This window comes from Loxodonta africana, chromosome 13, assembly GCF_030014295.1.
Source record: "Loxodonta africana isolate mLoxAfr1 chromosome 13, mLoxAfr1.hap2, whole genome shotgun sequence".
Lineage (NCBI taxonomy): Eukaryota > Metazoa > Chordata > Mammalia > Proboscidea > Elephantidae > Loxodonta > Loxodonta africana.
Window position 1 is genome coordinate 74,708,040 of NC_087354.1, and position 20,639 is coordinate 74,728,678.

General features: G+C 37.1%; 1 protein-coding gene across 21 annotated transcripts in view; it reads right to left on the bottom strand.

Annotated features, from left to right (window-relative positions):
• FBXW7 (F-box and WD repeat domain containing 7) overlaps positions 1-20,639 on the bottom strand; it is a 274,164-nt gene that overhangs the window by 89,366 nt on the left and 164,159 nt on the right. For 11 of the 21 annotated variants that reach the window (XM_023557130.2, XM_003417534.4, XM_064267580.1 and 8 more), the window contains one exon: positions 5,101-5,679. In XM_023557130.2, coding sequence (XP_023412898.1) covers positions 5,101-5,610 — 510 coding nt within the window. In that variant the 5' untranslated portion in view covers positions 5,611-5,679. Of the gene's footprint in view, positions 1-5,100; positions 5,680-6,289; positions 6,340-20,639 lie in introns of all 21 variants that reach the window. The other 10 variants (XM_064267579.1, XM_010597200.3, XM_023557128.2 and 7 more) reach the window with 1 other exon arrangement.

Below are 20,639 nucleotides of genomic sequence, written 5' to 3' on the forward strand. Positions count from 1 at the left end.
TCTCTGGACACATCTACACCTAACAGGGTTTGAATTTTGTCTTACAAGAAGACTAGGCCAGGGCCTTTCTGAGGAGGCCATCATTCTCCAGAGCTTACTTGCAACGGAGTAGGATAAAGAGTGCTTTAGATTTCACATTTTAGCCACATTCTCCTACAAAGTTTCCCAGCAGCTCTGGGTCTAGGGATGGTTAGTGAATGAAGAAAGAGAAACAAAACTGTTATTTGGATCTCTGATTAGCTAGTGATCCTTGTGCTTGGTTTTTCTATCTTTTAGAAAGTAGGGACAAGAGAGGGTCGTAGGTTCCTAGATTCTAACACACTACACACTGCTTCTTTTAATATATAATTCTAATAAACACTGATTTCTTATTCAAGGCAAAAAGGATAAGAACTGTTTAATTTACCAGGAGAAAGCTAACAATCAAGAGGAAAAAAAAAAAAAAAAGTAGACTAATTTGAGGTAAGGAGCAAAAGTTATATAACAGATAAAAGGTACTGAGACAACAGGTAAAAAGCAGAAATTAAGTGTTCATGTATGCTTATCTTCATGGAAAAAAAAAAATCAGAACTGGCCTAATGGTGATCTCATTACTCCCTATAAAACATGTAAAAGTATGGGCCGTTTTTGTTTTTTTAATACATGACAAGGTTGTTGACAGAGGGAGTTAAAACTGAAGAGACAGGGAACCAAGGTGACTCCAGAATTTGCAGGCAAACTAGCTGAATTTAAAGAACAGCTAGCAGTCAACCCCTGGTTGAGAAGTATATTTCATGAACTCTAGAGAGAGTGCCACCTGTTACCCAGTCTCAAATTTCTCTTTTTCTGCACTGTCATTTCTTCCTGTTACAACTTTAGCCTTGAGCCCTCAGTCCTCAATAATGTTTTGTTAAATACCACAAAGAAAAGCTGTTGACTGAGCTCTCTGTACTTGATCCTGAGTAGCTCTGATAATTCCAAATGTAACATGGTATTAGAAAGCCATCACACTCCAGGATCCAGAACTTTAAACAGACTTGCAGTTCTTGCGAAAATATTCTTAGTAATGTTCTCCAAATTCTACCATAGGGGGCAGCATAGCACACAGAATGAGAGGAGTTTCTTGAAATTAGGCAGCTCTGGGTTAAAACCTGAACTCTGAAACTTACAGCGTGATCTTGGGTGAACGTTTGCCTCTCTGTAACATCTGTTTACTTATCTCCATGCTGCTGTTGTTGGGTGCCTTCGAGTCAATTCTGACTCAGTGACCCCATGTGACAATGTAGGACTGCTCCGCTGGGGTTTCTGGGCTGTAATCTTTATGGAAGCAGATCACTGGGTCTTTCTCTGTGGAGCCACGGGGTGGGTTGGAACCACTAACCTTTCCGTTAGCAGCCGAGTGCGCAGCCACTGAGCCACCAGGGCTCTTGGCAAGTAGTACAGACATAATAAACAGCATGTCTTGACTACCATTATCCTTGACTTTCAACAACTTTAGCGCAGTCTAGCACTTCTAACACGTATTGTTGCCATAGGCTCCCATAAGAACAAACCTTTGGTCACTAGAAAAAAGTGACTGTCCTAAGAGTTTTGACAGTTTTTAATGTTTTCAAAGAATAAATAAACGTAAGAGATGACATTTTTTCTCTCATTAGTATCATATTTCCATGTGCAGCTATGTTCTGGAATGGTGAATAAATCAATCTATCAAAAACAAACTTTGAAAGGTACGCTGGGTGAAACTATAGATGGTTAATTCTCCATTGACATTAAGCATTGGCTTTCTTACGTCATTCTTACGCCTCTACACTTTTTCAAAGGTCAGTTTAAGAAGACCTGAAGAAAACTATGGCCTAGAGTAATGTCTATAGAAGTGTCTTATGTTTATAATGATCAAGAATTTAAAGTTCTTTCCAAAATAAAGTATTTGGATTATTGAGATCATCTCCCTATTTATCATAAGAAAAAGATTCACATACTTGGGTGCGTTAGCATTTTCTTTTTAAGCAACAAGAACTGGGTGACTTTTCTTTTGATGTTGTTGAAAAACAAAGTACTCTGAGAATGATCCTGAAGAACAGTTTCAGGTGTGGACAAAAAAGCCCAATTTCAGACTGAAATCCCAGACAATCAAACAGCTTTATATTCTTCTTGCCATTCTTATGAATGCAAATGACCTCAAAATAATCTATCAAAAGTGTACATGTACACACACAGAATACATACTTATATACAAACATGCATACACACAACTATCCTTGCTGATGTTATTAAATTCCATATACTTTGTTTTTAAGGAAGTTGACTATAACAGATATTTCTAAAACTTCTGTTTATGGTTTTACCTTGAAGGGTAATGAAGGATAAAGCACCTGTCAACCTGTGCCCTGGAATTTTCCTACACAATATTATGATGACACCTCCTTTTGGAAAAGGATACATCTTGTGTAGACGACACTTTTTTTTAAATCTTCTAGAAATCAGTGATAGCTTTGTATTGTTCAGCAAAACTTAATTTTGATTAAACTTCTTTCGTAAACAAGATAATAAAATTGGACCTTGAGTATCAATCCTCCATTCCTCTGAGAGAACCCTCAGGAAAAGTAGGACAGAGATAAGCCCCCTCTTTTGATATACTAACTTTTGGAAGAAAGATCAAGAGATCAGGTGACAGAAGCTACGGGAATGGCACTATTTTATAGGTCTGAGTCTCAGCCGCATAACAGGACTACAGTGGCTGGTGTTGGAGCCACCTGGATGAGATTCAAGGCTACCACTTCAACGTCTTAGACGGGGTGGTGAAATGGATGAAAACCCCTACTTGGTGTCCACTCCTTCTTAGATCACACCAACTAAATAAACAACTTTTAGATGTCTAGTATAAAGAATACCCAATAAAACATAAACTTGTAGACTAAAAAAATTATGGACAAACATGTTTTATAAAGAGTTTAAGTTTTATAAGCTGAAGAAAAATTATTTAGCAACTCAAGAATTAATCCACAGGTCAAAGATGTTTCATTTCAGGTCAAAATGGGCTAATGGAGAGAATATTACAGCTGCTTGTATACTGTTTTTGTATATTGCATGATTATTTTCAACAACTCAGTGTGAAATTTAAAATAAGCAAATAACACTAGGAGGATGAACTATTACAGACATTACTTATTTTCATGTCTGTTAAATAAGTAAGCTATTATTTTACTTAAAATGTTTCTTTCCATCGTATCATTTAACTAATAGGTCTGCTTTACGTGGCTATTCATGATTTCCATGTAATTTTCAAATGATACACAGAGAAACAAAAAGCATGCAAATATAAAGACCCTGGAGCTGTGCTACATACCTCGCTCACTCTAATTCTTTTTACTTTCTCTTTTCCTTGAATAGACCATTGTATAGCAACACCGCATAAAATATCAGTTAACACAAACTTTAACTCCAACAGAGTATCTGCCATCTTATTGAATTTCAGGTAATTTTAACAGCACCAAAATATCAAGCAAATAAAATGCAATGTAGAGGAGTCAGTACTAAATTGGCCAAGTTTTCAACTTTGGTATGTGTGTGTTTCATGTTGTTTACAACTTAAAACTTTTAAACATACTTAAAAGCAGACAGAATACTCATGAACCTCCATGTCCCTGTCACCTAGCTTCAACAATTTAGCAGTCACGGCCAATCTACAATTTCATCCCCTTTTCTCCCCGCTTCAGTACTATTTTGAAGCAAAGCCCTCACATTACATCATTTCATTTTGGCTATACTTTGATCGGGGAAAGAGGAATACAACAGAAGGATCAGATAGTTAAGAGAAATAATGCTTCCCCCTCCTCCCTTAGTCATGATCACATTTGTAAGTGATATAATATCAGGGAAGGTTTTGGAGAAAAAGCCCGCATGCTACCCCAAAGAACAAGGGCCGGCAATTCCAAGTTTACTGCAGCTGCCCAGTCACCTCCTCCTTCTACCTCAGAAGCTCACCCAGTAGCAAAGATTATACTGGGAAGCAGTAACAGCATGAGTAGCTGGTACATTCCAGTCCCTAATCTCTGGAATAGCCTAACAGGACTGTAGTCAACAGAATCATTTTTCTCAGCACTAGATTAATTACCAAGTCCCTGAGTTGACAGGTTTCCTCCAGTTCAGATAGGAGAACTAAATGTCCACCTTTTAAAATATGTCTATGGCTAGCTCCATGGGCTTGCCACTAGCAAAATGAGGTAAGCAGGCAGTCACCACAGAGCTATCTCCCAGGAAAGGAAAACTGCAGAACAAGGGAAGTGCATCTTCATTCCTCTCCTACCCCTCACAGTCAAATATCAACCAAAATGGTTTGGTTATCCTTCTGAAAATATTCAAATCCTTCTGAGAAGTAAATGGAGCGGTCCAATGAGATGGAGTTCAGAAAGTTCCACTGAATGTAATCTGGCATTCCTGACTGTACTAATTTCAATACAACAACTAGAGGAAAACATGAAAACAACATCACGCATCTTTGTTGTTTATAATGTAGGAAAAATGTTCAATGATCTTGAATATGTCTAGTATTTTAACATTTAAAAACACCAACTCAGATTTGTTTCCTCAACAACTACAACCTGAGTACTAATACTCAGGCTATAATCTTATCTTGTTTAATTATATAAAGAAGACTGTTTACAAAGGATAAAATTCTAACCACTGTAATAAGAAAAGTAATTTGGGGTAACTTCCAGTAACTAAAGACAGGTCTTGGAGTAACATCTGTGAACACACAGCCCATCACACTGGCTCTATTTTGTAAATAAAAATAAGATTCCCCATTACATCCTACTAACCCCTTTCCCAGGGGCTGCGTTTTGAAGAAAATTTGACATAATGATTTTTCATGGTAATAGGCTCAATTACCTTCCCTCCATCTGTTTTTCTTAGCATTAATCAAATTGTTCCATTGTTAGTATTTCTACATCTAATTATTTCCTACTACCTTCTGAAAACAAAAATTATTTTATTATTACAAATCTGAAGATTAATCTGCAGTATTTTAATACAGAGACTATGAGGAAAGTTTTGTTACAATTAAAATAGATATGTAAAATTTTTCTGGTTAACTGATCAAGTCACAAAAAATATACTCACTTTTGTTGTCTTTGTATAAAATGGGGAGGAGAGTTGGTGAATGGGCAGGTCCATGTTACTACTGGAGTTTGTGACATTGTTACTATGCGTGTGTTCATCCTCTCTGCTACTGTCATCAGACTGATCAAAATCATCACTCTCCTGGTCCATTTCCTCCTCCTCTTCATCCTCCTCATCTTGTTCACCACCATGTTCTTCATCTTCCTCTTGTTCTTCTTGGTTTCCTGAGGAGTCTTCATCTACTGAAATAAACTGATTGTTGTTTTCCTCCAGTTGTCCTTGCTGGGAATCATTCTGGTCCCCAGGTCTAGGCTCTGCTCCCACAACTTCCCCGTTCCTTGCAGTATGCTCCTCCTCTTGTTGTCTTAGTTGCTGCTGCTGCTGCTGCTGTTCCTCTTCTACCACACGATTCATCTGGTCCTCATCTACCTGGCTTGAGGAAGGGTTACCTCTCAGAGAGCTTCCAGTTCGTCGTCTTTTGCTGCCCACAGAGAGCAGTTCCTGATTCATTTCCAAAAGCCAGCTTGCTACTTCTTGGACCTTGGCTAGGCTATCAGAAGACGCAAAGGTTTTCACATTCTGCAGGGAGAATGGGGGGAAAGAAAAGTTTGTACATTCTGTGTTATCCTTTGCTTCCGTGTTATATGTCTGTATTTTAAATGTTACAGATTATAAAAAGTATTTGATGCCATCAAGGCATTAAGATGTTCTCTAATCAAAACATAAACTTTAAGTTGTAAATGCTATGAGACTTTTAAGACAAACATAAAAATCATATAGTAAACATCTTTATTTTAATGTCCTTTTAATAATTTTTAGCATAAAGCTTTACAGCTCAATTTAGTTGTGTTGACCAATGAAACTAATTTAACCAATAAAAAAGTTTTAGATTAGTAGTTCATAAACTATATTCTTTGTAAAACATATACCAAATGCCAATAAGAGTATCATAAAAAAAACTATCCAGTGCTCAGTTAAGTTCAAGAAATGCTGAGGTAAGCCAAGTAAAAAAGGCTTCTTTACCCTAGGAATTTCTCAGACATCACTGATCATAGAATTTTGTCTTTAGACACAGTTTTCTGATAGTACCAAATATAATTATGACTTTCCTTTCTCACAATAAGCATAAATCAACTGGGCCACAAATAAATAAAATATTTAAAAAAAAAAAAAGGGAAAAAGTTCATACCCTCTGACCCAGTAACTCCACTTCTGGCAATCTATCCTAAGGAAGTAATCCTAAAAATAGAAAAAGAAAATATGCAGAAAATGATCACTGCAGCTTTATTCACAAAAGGAAAAAAAAAAAAATTTAAAGCAGAAAAATAAATCAAAACCCAAATGTTCAACATAAAGGAGTCAATGAGATAGTATACTGGGATACAGTGTGATCCCTAAACATGATATTCATGAAAAGTATGTAATAACATGAAGAGATATTTATATTATGCCATATTATGTTAAGGGCAACATGCAGAAAACATAATTTTTGAATTGCATAAAAAGACTGGAAGACAAAATTGCAAAAATATAAACTGCATTTTAGGCAGTTGTGCCTTAAATTTATTTATTTATTACCAAATTTCAAATGTTACACATCAAGCATGTTTACTCTTATGCTTTTTTATAAGATCTAAATTTTTATTTGATACAGCATCTTTTCGTAATATTCATTCTAAGATTCCATTCTTTGCTGATGTTCAAGGACACAAAAACTAATGGCAACACATTACACAAGTTCATGTAAAATTCCTTTTAAAAATATATTTAAGGTTTGCAAGATATAAGAAATACAAAATCCATTTTCTGTAACACCCTAAGATAACTATATTATGTAGACAAACAGCCACACCCAATTTTCCAACCCTTGCCACTAGATGGTGGATGATCCACCAGAGGTTCACACCTCTCACTGTAAGTTTTGAAACGAGCTCAAGATGGTATAAATATAGCAGTATTTTGTTTTATAATCTTTCTAAGAAATAAACTGTCATTTAGAAAAAAATTCCTGAATATCAGAAACCTTACAAAGGTTATTTTTAAAATCTCCATTAAATGATCCCCCCACGTGTGTGTCAGTTTGTCGTACTGTGGGGGCTTGTGTGTTGCTGTGATGCTGGAAGCTATGCCACTGGTATTCAGATACCAGCAGGGTCACCCATGGAGGACAGGTTTCAGCTGACCTTCCAGACTAAGACACACAGGGAAGAAGGACCTGGCAGTCTACTTCTGAAAAGCATTAGCCAGTGAAAACCTTATCAATAGCAGCAGAACACTGTCTGATATACTGCTGGAAGATGAGCCCCCCAGGTTAGAAGGCACTCAAAGATGACTGGGGAAGAGCTGCCTCCCAAAGTAGAGTCGACCCTAATGACGTGGATGGACTAAAGCTTTCGGGACCTTCGTTTGCTGATGTGGCACGACTCAAAATGAGAAGAAACAGCTGCAAACAACCATTAATAATCAGAACCTGGAATATACTAAGTATGAATCTAGGAAAATTAGAAACCGTCAAAAATGAAATGGAATGCATAAACATCGATATCCTAGGCATTAGTGAGCTGAAATGGACTGGTATCGGCCATTTTGAATCAGACAATCATATAGTCTACTACGCTGGGAATGACAACTCGAAGAGGAATGGTGTTGCATTCATCATCAAAAAGAACATTTCAAGATCCATCCTGAAGTACAACACTGTCAGTGACAGGATAATACCCACACACCTACAAGGAAGACCAGTTAATACGACTATTATTCAAATTTACGCACCAGCCACTAGGGCCAAAGATGAAGAAATAGAAGATTTTTATCAGCTGCTACAGTCTGAAATTGATCGAACATGCAATCAAGATGCATTGATAATTACTGGCGATTGGAATGCGAAAGTTGGAAACAAAGAAGAAGGACCAGTAGTTGGAAAATACAGCCTTGGTGACAGAAACAATGCCGAAAATTGAATGATAGAATTTTGCAAGACCAACGACTTCTTCATTGCAAATACCTTCTTTTGCCAACATAAACAGTGACTATACACATGGACCTCACCAGATGGAACACACAGGAATCAACTTGACTATATCTCCGGAAAAAGACAATGGAAAAGCTCAATATCATCCGTCGGAACAAGGCCAGGGGCCGACTGTGAAACAGACCATCAACTGTTCATATGCAAGTTCAAGCTGAAACTGAAGAAAATCAGAGCAAGTCCACGAGAGCCAAAATATGACCTCGAGTATATCCCACCTGAATTTAGAGGCCATCTCAAGAATAGATTTGACGCATTGAACACTAGTGACCGAAGACCAGGCGGGTTGTGGAATGACATCAAGGACATCATCCATGAAGAAAGCAAGAGGTCACTGAAAAGACAGGAAAGAAAGGAAAGACCAAGATGGATGTCAGAGGAGACTCTAAAACTTGCTCTTGAGCGTCAAGCAGCTAAAGCAAAAGGAAGAACCGATGAACTAAAAGAAGTGAACAGAAGATTTCAAAGGGCCTCTCGAGAAGACAAAGGAAAGTATTACAATGACATGTGCAAAGAGCTGGAGATGGAAAACCAAAGGGGAAGAACACGCTCTGCATTTCTGAAGCTGAAAGAACTGAAGAAAAAATTCCAGCCTCGAGTTGCAACAGTGGAGGATTCCATGGGGAAAATATTAAACGATGCAGGAAGCATCAAAAGAAGATGGAAGGAATACACAGAGTCATTATACCAAAAAGAATTAGTCAATATTCAAGCATTTCAAGAGGTGGCATATGATCAGGAACTGACAGTACTGACTGAAGAAGTCCAAGCTGCTCTGAAGGCACTAGCAAAAGACAAGGCTCCAGGAATTGATGGAGTATCAATTGATATGTTTCAACAAACAGATGCAGCGCTGGAGGTTCTCACTTGTCTATGCCAAGAAATATGGAAGACAGCTTCCTGGCCAACTGACTGGAAGAGATCCATATTTATGCCTATTCCCAAGAAAGGTGATCCAACCGAATGTGGAAATTATAGAACAATATCATTAATATCTCATGCAAGCAAAATTTTGCTGACGATCATTCAAAAACGGCTGCAGCAGTGTATCGACAGGAAACTGCCAGAAATTCAGGCTGGTTTCAGAAGAGGACGTGGAACCAGGGATATCATTGCTGATGTCAGATGGATCCTGGCTGAAAGCAGACAATAACAGAAGGATGTTTACTTGTGTTTTATTGACTATGCAAAGGCATTCGACTGTGTGGATCATAACAAACTATGGATAACACTGCGAAGAATGGGAATTTCAGAGCACTTAATTGTGCTCATGAGGAACTTTACATAGATCAGGAGGCAGTTGTCCGGACAGAATAAGGGGATACTGATAGGTTTAATGTCAGGAAAAGTGTGCGTCAGGGTTGTATCTTTCACCATACCTATTTAATCTGCATGCTGAACAAATAATCCGAGAAGCTGGACTACATGAAGAAGAAGGGGGCATCAGGATTGGAGGAAGACTCATTAACAACCTGCGTTATGCAGATGACACAACCTTGCTTGCTGAAAGTGAAGAGGACTTGAAGCACTTACCAATGAAGATCAAAGACCACAGCCTTCAGTATGGATTACACCTCAACATAAAGAAAACAAAAATCCTCACAACTAGACCAGTGAGCAACATCACGATAAATGGAGAAAAGATTGAAGGTGTCAAGGATTTCATTTTACTTGGATCCACAATGAACAGCCATGGAAGCAGCAGTCAAGAAATCAAAAGATGCATTGCATTGGGCAAATCTGCTGCAAAGGACCTCTTCAAAGTGTTGAAGAGCAAAGATGTCACCTTGAAGACTAAGGTGCACCTGACCCAAGCCATGGTATTTTCAGTTACATCATATGTATGTGAAAGCTGGACAACGAATAAGGAAGACCGAAGAAGAGTTGACGCCTTTGAATTGTGGTGTTGGCAAAGAATATTGAATATACCATGGACTGCGAAAAGAATGAACAAATCTGTCTTGGCAGAAGTGGGGCCAGAATGCTCCTTAGAGGCAAGGATGTTGAGACTGCGTCTTACATGTTGTCAGGAGGGATCAGTCCCTGGAGAAGGACATCATGCTTGGCAGAGTACAGGGTCAGCGGAAAAGAGGAAGACTGTCAACGAGGTGGACTGACACAGTGGCTGCAACAATAAGCTCAAGCATAAGAACGATTGTAAGAATGGCGCAGGACGGGGCAGTGTTTCGTTCTGTTGTGCATAGGGTCGCTATGAGTCGGAACCAACTTGATGGCACCTAAGAACAACAACATTAAGTGATCCAATTTGTTTAAAAATGTGAGACAACAAAAGAGACATATCTGGAAGAATGCTCACCAAAAGATTAATAGTAATTAGTCATTAATCGATCCACTTACAACCATGCAACACCTGCTCTGTAATGAATAGTGTGTTAGGTTGTGGGCAATTGGTTTGGGAGAAACTTTGCTTAGATCTTTATACCCTTCTGTATTGCCCAAATTTTCTGTTATGTAATGGAAATGAAATTCATTTTTAATGCTAAAAATATCATACATGTAAAGATAGTTATCTAAAATTACATGAGTAATTAATAAAGATACATTTTTTCCTAAACTGTTGAATCTGTTTGCTAATCTAGAGAGTCACTTCTTAAACACTCTTGATACAATAGGAAAAAATATATGTATTACTATAAAAATTTTAATTCAGTTGAAACTCACATATTTCCATGTCAAAATATGTATAAATACTTCCCTATAGACTTCTGAGTATTATTAAACATGGAAATTTTGTCCAATAATTTTTCAAAATTATAGCAAAATTGCAAGAATTTTACAATGATGAAAACACCCTACCTAAAATTTTACCATACTTTCTCCCATATTTATTCATCCATCCCTCTAGCCAGCCCTAAATCCATCTCATATTTTGATGCATTTTGAAGTAAACTGCAAACATTAGTAGACTTTCCTCTGAACACTTCAGCATGCATATCATTAACCAGAGTTTAATATTTGTTTACAGGTTTTTATTCACATACAATGAAAAGCATAAAGCTTAAACATATATTCACTGAGTTTTGGCAAATACATAGCCTGAACTCCTATCCTATTTTTTTTTTCCTATCTAGATAATGAACAGTACCAGAGGGTTCTCTAATGCCCCTTCTCTGTCCTGTCCTTCATCTCGCCCACTCCCCAGACAGCCAGTATTTTGCTATTTTTCCACCACGGTATAGTTTTGCCACATCTAGAGCTTCATTTAAATGGAATTATACAGTAGACACTCTTTGTGTAATGCCTTCATTCAGCATAATGGTTCTAGATTCATCCATGTTGTTGTGTTTTCAGCATTTGCTGAGTATTCCATTGTATTATATGAATATACCATAGTTTTTCTTGAGTTGTTGACAGAGATTTGAGGAGAAAGGTATAAAGAGTCCTAGGAGAGAAGAAGGGAACTTCCTTTGACACGTGGGATGATTCTGATGATTAAATGTAATCAATAAACAAAGATGTAATATACATTAAATGTGGCTTTTAAAAGTCAAGTGATTCTAAGTTACAACTCAGGCACACAGAATATAAAATTTCTATTTGAGGTCGAATAAAACTATCAAATAAAAATAACTATTTCAGTTTTGCACAAGGGTAGAAGGTACAGTTTATTAAAAATAAAAGCACATTAAACATATTCACTGCTTTTAGAAGATAAGCTACAGCAGATAAAGGTCAGCAAAAACCTCACTGGCTAGAATACGTTTAAAGCATCATATGAAAAAATCACAAGGAAGTTAGTTAAAAATAACACATTGAAAATCACCGAACTAAATCACCAACAAATGTATGCAGTATCTCAATGTACACAAAGGCAAGTCTGCAATACACAGGTTCTCTTCAAAGAATCAAAATCTTAGTAATCTTATGTAAAGTCTAGCTCGCTCTCCTAACACCGTCTAGGACATTTTTCACTTGGATGTTTGCGCACAGAACAGCATGAAATCAGGGACAATAACCAGGAAAACATAGGCTCCAAACTGCCCGCTGTGGGCCCATTCTAACAGGCACATTTTTACAAGATTGAAAACAGGTTAAATGGAATATTAAGAGCAATTTAGAAAGTAAAAAAGATGAGATACAAAGGTCATGAAACAAGCCATAAAGAATGTGTGTAAAGAAAAGAGAAAACTGCTGATTCAGTAGTCAGTCTATGACAAACGGAAAATTCACGAGTGGCATTTCTAAAATAGTTGATGAACTCTGCTAATTACTAAAGAACATTTCTGATACCAATTATAAAAATTCAATTCACTACATTGTGTAACTTAAGTGTCAACTTGGGTGGAGCAGAATAAAGAAGAAAGTATCTTAATTTAAGCCACTTAGATTAATAGGCTCCCATATTCATGGTGTCACATAAAAGTAGCTTTAAAAATAATACAGATCATAATAGGTGGACCTGGTCCAAACTGGTAACAAAAAGTCAGACAAAGCAGAAGAATCAGACTTAAAGCATAGCTAATACAAATATACAATGACACGGGGACAGTCTGATTATACTAGAGGAATTCCAGAATATTTGAGGAAGCTAAAAATATCCAACTGATAGGCTTAAATAAAAATTTTCCCAAATAGTATATACATAGGTCTGGATTTTCTCTTACCCATTTTGGGAACAGAAAACAGGAATGCATATATGGAAACTAAGTGTAAGAAAATTCTGTTTGGAATCTAGAGATCTGACATGAAATAAAGAATAGTTTTTTTTCAGGACATTATTTCTTTCTTATAGTAATTTACTAATTAAGACAATGGCCTAATTCAAATGATAAACATTCATCCAATAAGTTATACACTGACTTAAGATACAACCTAATCTTATAGACTGAGTCCTTCCTCATTAACATAACTGCCTCTAACCCTGCCTCATTAACATCATAGAGGTAGGATTTACAACACATAGGAAAATCACATCAGATGACAAAATGGTGGACAATCAACACAATACTGGGAATCATGGCCCAGTGAAGTTAATTAACACACATTTTTGCAGACCTCATACTACCAAGAAAGTAGTGCCAGAAGCAGAATGTGCCCTTTGGACCCAGGGTCCCTGCACTGAGAGGCTCCTAGACCAAGGGAAGATTGATGACAAGGACTTTCCTCCAGAGCAGATGGAGACAGAAAGCCTTCCTCTGGGGCTGACACCCTGAATTCGGGCTTCTAGCCTACTAGACTGTGAGAGAATAAATTTCTATTTGTTGAAGCCATCCACTTGTGGTTATTTCTGTTACAGCAGCACTAAATAACTAAGACGGGTCCTAACCTAAATTCCTAAAGGAAGGGAAGCTTACAGTCAGTTCCAACCTAGGATGAAAGAGAAGTATTATGATAAGCTTGCTCTTCAAAAAAATTCAAACAAAGCTATTCTGTGACTTTCCCCAAGTTTTAGAAAACACAGGGTAACTTTTAGCTATTACCCTTTCTTGATCTAGTAGCATCTCAAACTTAATTTCAGTGTATTTTTTAAACTAGTTTCTCATGAATTTTTAACATTTTTCATAATCCTTGCTTTTCAAAAAGATGTTTGACAATTCAAAACCATTTCAACTGCTTACTTTAAGATACTTAAAGGCATTAAAGTGGAGATAGTACACATGTTAAACAAATGGAGCTCTGAAAGCTTGTCTCACATTGAGCTAGAGTTATGAAGATTCTAAGGTAAAGACTAACCTTGAAATCATAGAAGACACTGAGAACAGTGGTTACACTGATAAAACAAAGAGTGATTTAAGCAAATTACCACAGCCTCCAAATGACCATGCAATATTAACATTTTCAGAAGGTGTATGGCAGGTATGATTCATTAGACTTGAGCTACGAAGTCAGTTAAGAAGGTTTAGGATACAGATGGCAACAAAATAAGCCAAGTTGTGCTTTGTATTGATCGTCAGAAGGAGAATTGAAAGCCTGAAATCACCTTCTGCAAGCAGTTTCGGATTTTCACAAAATCCTAAAACAGCTTCCCTAATCTACAGAAGTCCTTTTCTAGTCATATCACTTACTGACACTCATTACTTCATATTATGAACTCCCTATGCCCCAAATTAATAATTTATTAATTACTATGGTTGAGCTAATTAATAATGAGTACCTGGAATATGGAAACCCTGGTGGCATAGTGGTTAAGTGCTACAGCTGCTAACCAAAAGGTCGGTAGTTCGAATCCACCAAGGTGTTCCTTGTAAACTCTAATGGGGCAGCTCTCCTCTGCCCTATAGGGTCACTATGACTCGGAATCGACTTGACGGCAATAAGTTTTTGGGTTACCTACAATATATGATGAAGTAAGTTATATCTTGGCACTCGACTGCTCAAAACCCACCAGGAGCTTCCCAATTTCACTCAGAATAAAAGCTAATGTCAGGCCCTGTATAATTTACACACCACTCTGAGTTCATATTCTACTACTCTCTTACTCATTTTGCTCGACCCTTTCCATCCTTCTTGTTTTTTCCTTGAACAGCAAATTATATTGTTACCTCAGTGTATCTGCATGGCTCTTTCCATTACTTCTTTGAGGGCTCTGCTCAAATATCCCCCTAACAGTGAAGTTTTCCCTATCTTATTTAAAATAATAGCCCCTCTGTACCACTAGAACCTTGCCCTGCTTATGCGACTCTACCATATGGGTAGGGATCACATACAAGGTTTAAGAGAGGTGCCAACACGTGGGGACTGTGGTGGCTGTATCAAAGCCCAAATGGGATAAAGGGGGTGTGGTGGCCACAGTGGTGTCCTGCTCAGATATCTCTTCAACAGAGCCTGCTATGGGGAGCAGAGCTGCTTGATAACCTCCAGCTACCTTGCCTTGAAATTCAATGAAACACTAACACTTGGTCATGCTTCCTCTGACTTCTCCAAGCAAACACCACAAAATGGTAGGACAGCCAGGACTGCTCTAATAGGTAAATCTGCCTGGGGTGCTCCCTGGAGACTCCCTGTCAGCCAGGCTGAAACTATCAGAACTGCACTGCAGTTTGAGGCTCTTTCTCCCTATTCATGCTCCTTCCTCCTTTATCCTTCACAGGCTTTTCCTCCAAAGATCTCTTGCCCATCAAATTTTGTCTTGACATCTGTTTGTCAGAGGACCCAAAATGACACAGAAAATATCCATACAGTGCCAAAAACTCCTGGAGATGAAATTTTAAAAGTTCTGGAAGATAAAGTGGTTAACTTCATCAAATAAAGGTCAGTTCGCTCACAAATATTTAAAGAACATCTCCTGTAACGTAGAGGAACCCAGTGGCTTAAGCAGAGGGAGAATTCTCAACTGGGTGTCTGAGCTGAAATAGTATTAAGAAAATAGTAGGCCAGATTTTGTTAAGTGCTTTGAAGATGAAGAATGGGTGTAGAAATTATCCTACGTAGTACTTATTTTTCAGTCTCTATAAGGTGTGGAGAAAATGTTTTTGACTTCAAAGGACAGGATTCTTGGATTTAAAAGGAAAAGGAGCTTTTGAAAAACATGTTACAAAGGGAAATCTTGAAATGCTTCCACTGCTGCTTGGGCTTGAAAGTGAAGAAAGCTATCAGCAAGTCTCGAGTCTGAATAGAAACCACCTGGAGAAGTTGCAGAACAAAACTGAACAGATTTGCCTTTCCTTTCAACACAAGTGTATGACTGAGCAAGGGACCTTCTCTCGGAATCTTCTGATTGTGAGAATTTGACTTGAGGAAAGAGGAAGAAGAAGAGCTGTAGTGTCATCGTATTTTCAAGATGATTTTACTGATCTGCCCCACACAAGTTCTGGATTTCTGTGAAGAAAAGAATATCCTGATATTCTTAAGAAAACAATCACATTATGCGGTACTTCTCAACTTCTTACGCCTCTGAACAATCTTCTTCATATTCAACAAACATCAAGAGTAAAGGCAGAAATGGTCTTATTTCAGCTGGAAATAAAATCTGCACGTGCTCACTCATCTCACATTTGCCCTGGAATTATTTGTGCAGCAAAAAAAAAAAAAAAAAGGCAGAAACTTCACATTAAGGAGGTAGATATATATACGTATTTTTTTTTAACATTCAATTATAATGCTTTTAATGTATATATAAGGCCTATAAAAGAAGTAACTGTCTGTGAGCCCTACATCTGAACCTGATCATGTTACTAAGAAAATGATTTTCCAAAGTCTTGATAAAATTGTGTCTAGGCTATGTTTTTATTCGTAATTCACACTGTATTGGCTTAGAGTTTTAACAGCTTTACTATTCAACACTGTCAATAAATTTTCATGTTGTAAATAACATTAGTTAAAATCATTTTATACGATTTATTTAAATTAAATCTGCTAAGCCTACATTAAGAAAAAGCAAGTCCGTTTGGCTTAAGCAAGTTACTTAAGCAAAATTATATTTCTCATGAGTTTGTAAAATTTATGAAAGATGAGAGATTAATTTCAGGAAAGTAAACTTAGTTTAATTATCACTGGGTTTTTTTTTTTTCTCCCAAGAAAAGTTGGCTACAGTCATTTTTAGTTTTAAATATGGAGGGCTGGGAAAACCTATTACACATACCACACCTCATTTGGATCTCATATAGTAAAAATCTGTGGTAAAAAAAAAAATATTTTTTTTTCTTTTTTTTTTTTTTAAGGCCTACTTGGAGAAGGTTTAAAAAAAAAAAAAAAAAACGTAATAACATTAAGACAAAAAACTGTAGTATCCTCTGCCTGTGCTACTTGAATTAGAGTTGATATCCTAATTCAAGAGACCCACACACCAAAAAAGGAGGCTAATAAGTTGGCCTATATAAACAGGTCCACAGAAAAAGAGCACTCAACTCAAAAGAAGACTGACAATTATCAATCAATTATTATTATACCTAAAACTTACGGGTCAAGCTAACGTACCATGAGCTGTGGACATAATATTTTTTATGCAGGAGTTCCTGAGACCAGAAAATTATTTTAAGTGTTCATTCAATGTAAAAAGGCTGAGGAAGGCTAAAAGTGGGCAACATCAGTAATGGGACAGATACAAAGTAATGAAATACACATCATTTCAGTGATATTCCTGCCAATGATGCATAATCTGAACCTAGTAATGAAAAAACAGACAAATCCAAATTAAGGGGAGTTGTACAAAATGACTGATCTGTAATCTTCAACAGTGTTAAAATCATGAAAGCAAAAGGCCAAGAAACTGTTCCAGATACATGATAAAGAAATGCAACACATGGTTCTGAATGGAATCCTTTTGTCATTGGAGATATTATTTGTACACCTAGTGAGACTCTAATGGGGTCTGAGGAATACACAGTCTAATGTATCAGTGTTAAACTTTCTGATTTTAATGGTTATATTATGGCTATACAGGAGAGTCCCCTTTTTTACAAGAAATGCATATTCAGGTGTTCACGGGTGATGGTGCATCATGCTGGCAACTTATTATTAAATGGAACCAGGTCAAATAAATTCTTAGCAGTGTATTCAGAACTTTTCTGAATGTTTTTAAAGTGGGGAGAAATCTGGACATCATCCTGGTTTCCATCATTTGTTACAAACTACCTTTGTCACCACTCAGACCACCACAAAGTTTTGCTAAATAAGTCCACCTCTCAAGTATCTCTACGATCAATCCTACTTCTCTAAAAAAAAAAAATCTAGTGCTGTTTAATTAAGCAAATACCACCTGTCTCCTGCCTGCACTATCTGAACAGTATCTCTATCCATCTTTTGTTTTCTACCCCTCTCATTTACCCTGTGTATGCACAGAACATGGAAATAACAACACCCCACAGGCAGTTTCCAAACTTTTTACAGGCCAAATCTTTTGCTCAAATAAAGGCAAAATATTAAACAGGAAAAGGGAGAGCTTATACAGGGAGGGAAGAGGGTAGCACGCAGAAAGAATTAACAACCTCTGAGTGACTCTGCAGAACTTCTGCAAACTACTATTCTATACGACAAAATGTAAACTAAGCATCAACCATTCATTACCTGGCCTCAGCCTCTATCCAACTTCAATGCATACCAGTTTGTCTTAAACTGGACATTACCAAATAATACTGATCAATTTATATTCTTCCAATATGTTATATACATGCTCTCATATCTCTGTATCTGCAAATGATACTTCCTTCTCTTAATTTCTCTGATATTTCTTTACCTAACCTTTTCTAACCCTATCTGGCAAAACAAGTCATCTTCCCTTCCTCTTCTATTCCTCGGTGTTACAGAACTGCTGAAATCAGCAAGTACAGGTCTTGAATACAACAACTTTCTGGTTCCCCTTTTACAGAAAAAAAAAAAAAAGGGCAGAACATGGTAGAACATTCAGGAGAATTTGGGGGAATGTAGACAGTAAGAGAGAGCAACATGGTAACTATTAGGTTGACAAAGGTATAAGTTGAAGCATTCAGGATAGAACTGGTTAACATATTATGAATTATCTCTTTTATATTATAGGAAGTAGAAAGGCCAGAAAAATGGACATGTTTGCTATTTCAAGTGTCTTACCTTCCGGTTCTATGAAGAAAACAGGAAGCACTTTTGTTTTTATCCTTTTTAAAATTTCTTTTCTTTTAATCAACACCACAAATTAAGTATACAGTACAATGTTGGGCTTTAAGATGCAAGGATATACCCATACCTATACACAGATGATAAATAACAGGCTCTTTTCCACATTTAGGAAGTGATGCTGAATTGTCCATTATCACTCTATTACTGTCCACATATTCTATTACCTCCTGTAATTTCTAAAGGCATTAACCAACAAATACATAAAAATGGGGGTAATATTTCCATTTCCTAGAAAATATTCAGTAACTTTCCTCACAGACAGTAAACTAAAACACATGCCCATCTTAAATTGTTACCTAGTACTTCTATTTCTTTTCCTTTCATGAAAAAGAGCTAAAAAAAAACTTTGTGGTAATTCAAGACTGAAGTCTACTTCTGAGAAAGCCCTATGACTGAGCAAACAGATCCCTCCCTCCTATAGGTCTCAAATAGAGCATTGCTGTCATCATGGTATCTAGAGAAGGTTCTGTCAGTGTTTGTACAGAAAAGCTGAAATCTGTCTGACAAAGGACAGTCACTGAAGTCATTCCTGTATTCATTCATTCATCATTCAGATATTGCTGTTATTAGTTGCCCGCCAGTCAATTCTGACTCACTGGGTGTCACAAATGGTTAAGTGCTTGGCTACTACCCAAAGGCTGGCAGTTCGAACCCACCCAGAGGCACCTTGAAAGGCAGGCCTGGCCATCTGCTTATGAAAGGTCACAGCGTTGAAAACCCTATGTATGAGCAGTTCTACTCTACACACTGGGTTGCCATGAGTCATGGTCCAAATATTAATTGAGTAAAAAAAGAAAAAATGGGTAAAAGAGTTCACTATAAAAGATATAAAAGGGTGAATAAACACATGAAAAGATAATAACATTAACCATCAGGAAACAAATTAAAACTAAAATCAGATACTACTTATCCATAATAATTGCTTAAAAGTAAAAGACCAAACAACACCAAACATTAGTGAAAATGGGAAGCAACAAAAACTCTCATACATGGCTGATAAGGATGTAAAATAAAAATAGCACCACCATTTTAGAAAACCATTTGGTTTTCTACTCCTGGGTATCTACCCAAGAGAAATGCCCACAAATAGGTTGGTACAAGTATGCCTGTAGAATTATAGAAGACTGATGCAGAACAGGCACAAACTAAAGACAACTCAAATGTCCATCAATAGAATGGATAAATTGAGTCATATTCATACAATGGAAGGGTACATGGTTATAAAAAAGAAAGAAGTTCTGATACAGTCAACGCAGATGTCAAAAACATTATGTTGAATGAAAGAAACCAAACAAAAGAGTTATCACTGTGTCATTCCATTTACATGATGTTTAAGAACTGGCAAAACTAATGTAAAGTGATAGAAATCAGAACAGTAGCTGCTTAAGGGTAGTAGGGAATGAATGGAATGAGGGCATGAAGAAACTTTCTGGAGTGATAGAAATATTCTATAGTATATTGGAGTGCTGGTTACACGTTGTTGTTAGTTACTGTTGAGCAGATTTCAATTCACGGCAACTCCATGCGTGCAGAGTAGAACTGCTCTATAGGGTTTTCATGGCTGTGTGTGGCCTTTCAGAAGCAGATCACCACACCTGTCTTCCCAGGCGCATATGGGTGGGTCCCAACTGCCAATCCTTCACCTAGTAGTCAAGTGCTTAACCAAAAACGCACCTGTGCATTTTACTTTGTATATAACCCTACTGCCATCGAGTCGATTCCAACTCATAGCGACCCTACAGGACAGAGCAGAACTGCCCCATAGGGTTTCCAAGTGGATTTGAGCTGCCGACCTTTTGGTTAGCAGCCATAGCTCTTAACCACTACACCACCAGGGTTTCCACTTTATATATAGTTTATCTCAATTAAAATATGTATATATTAATTGAAGACAACACAAAGCCTCTTTGTCTTCTTTGACTCTTCTGCCATGAGCCTGTTATATGTTGAAGATGACTTT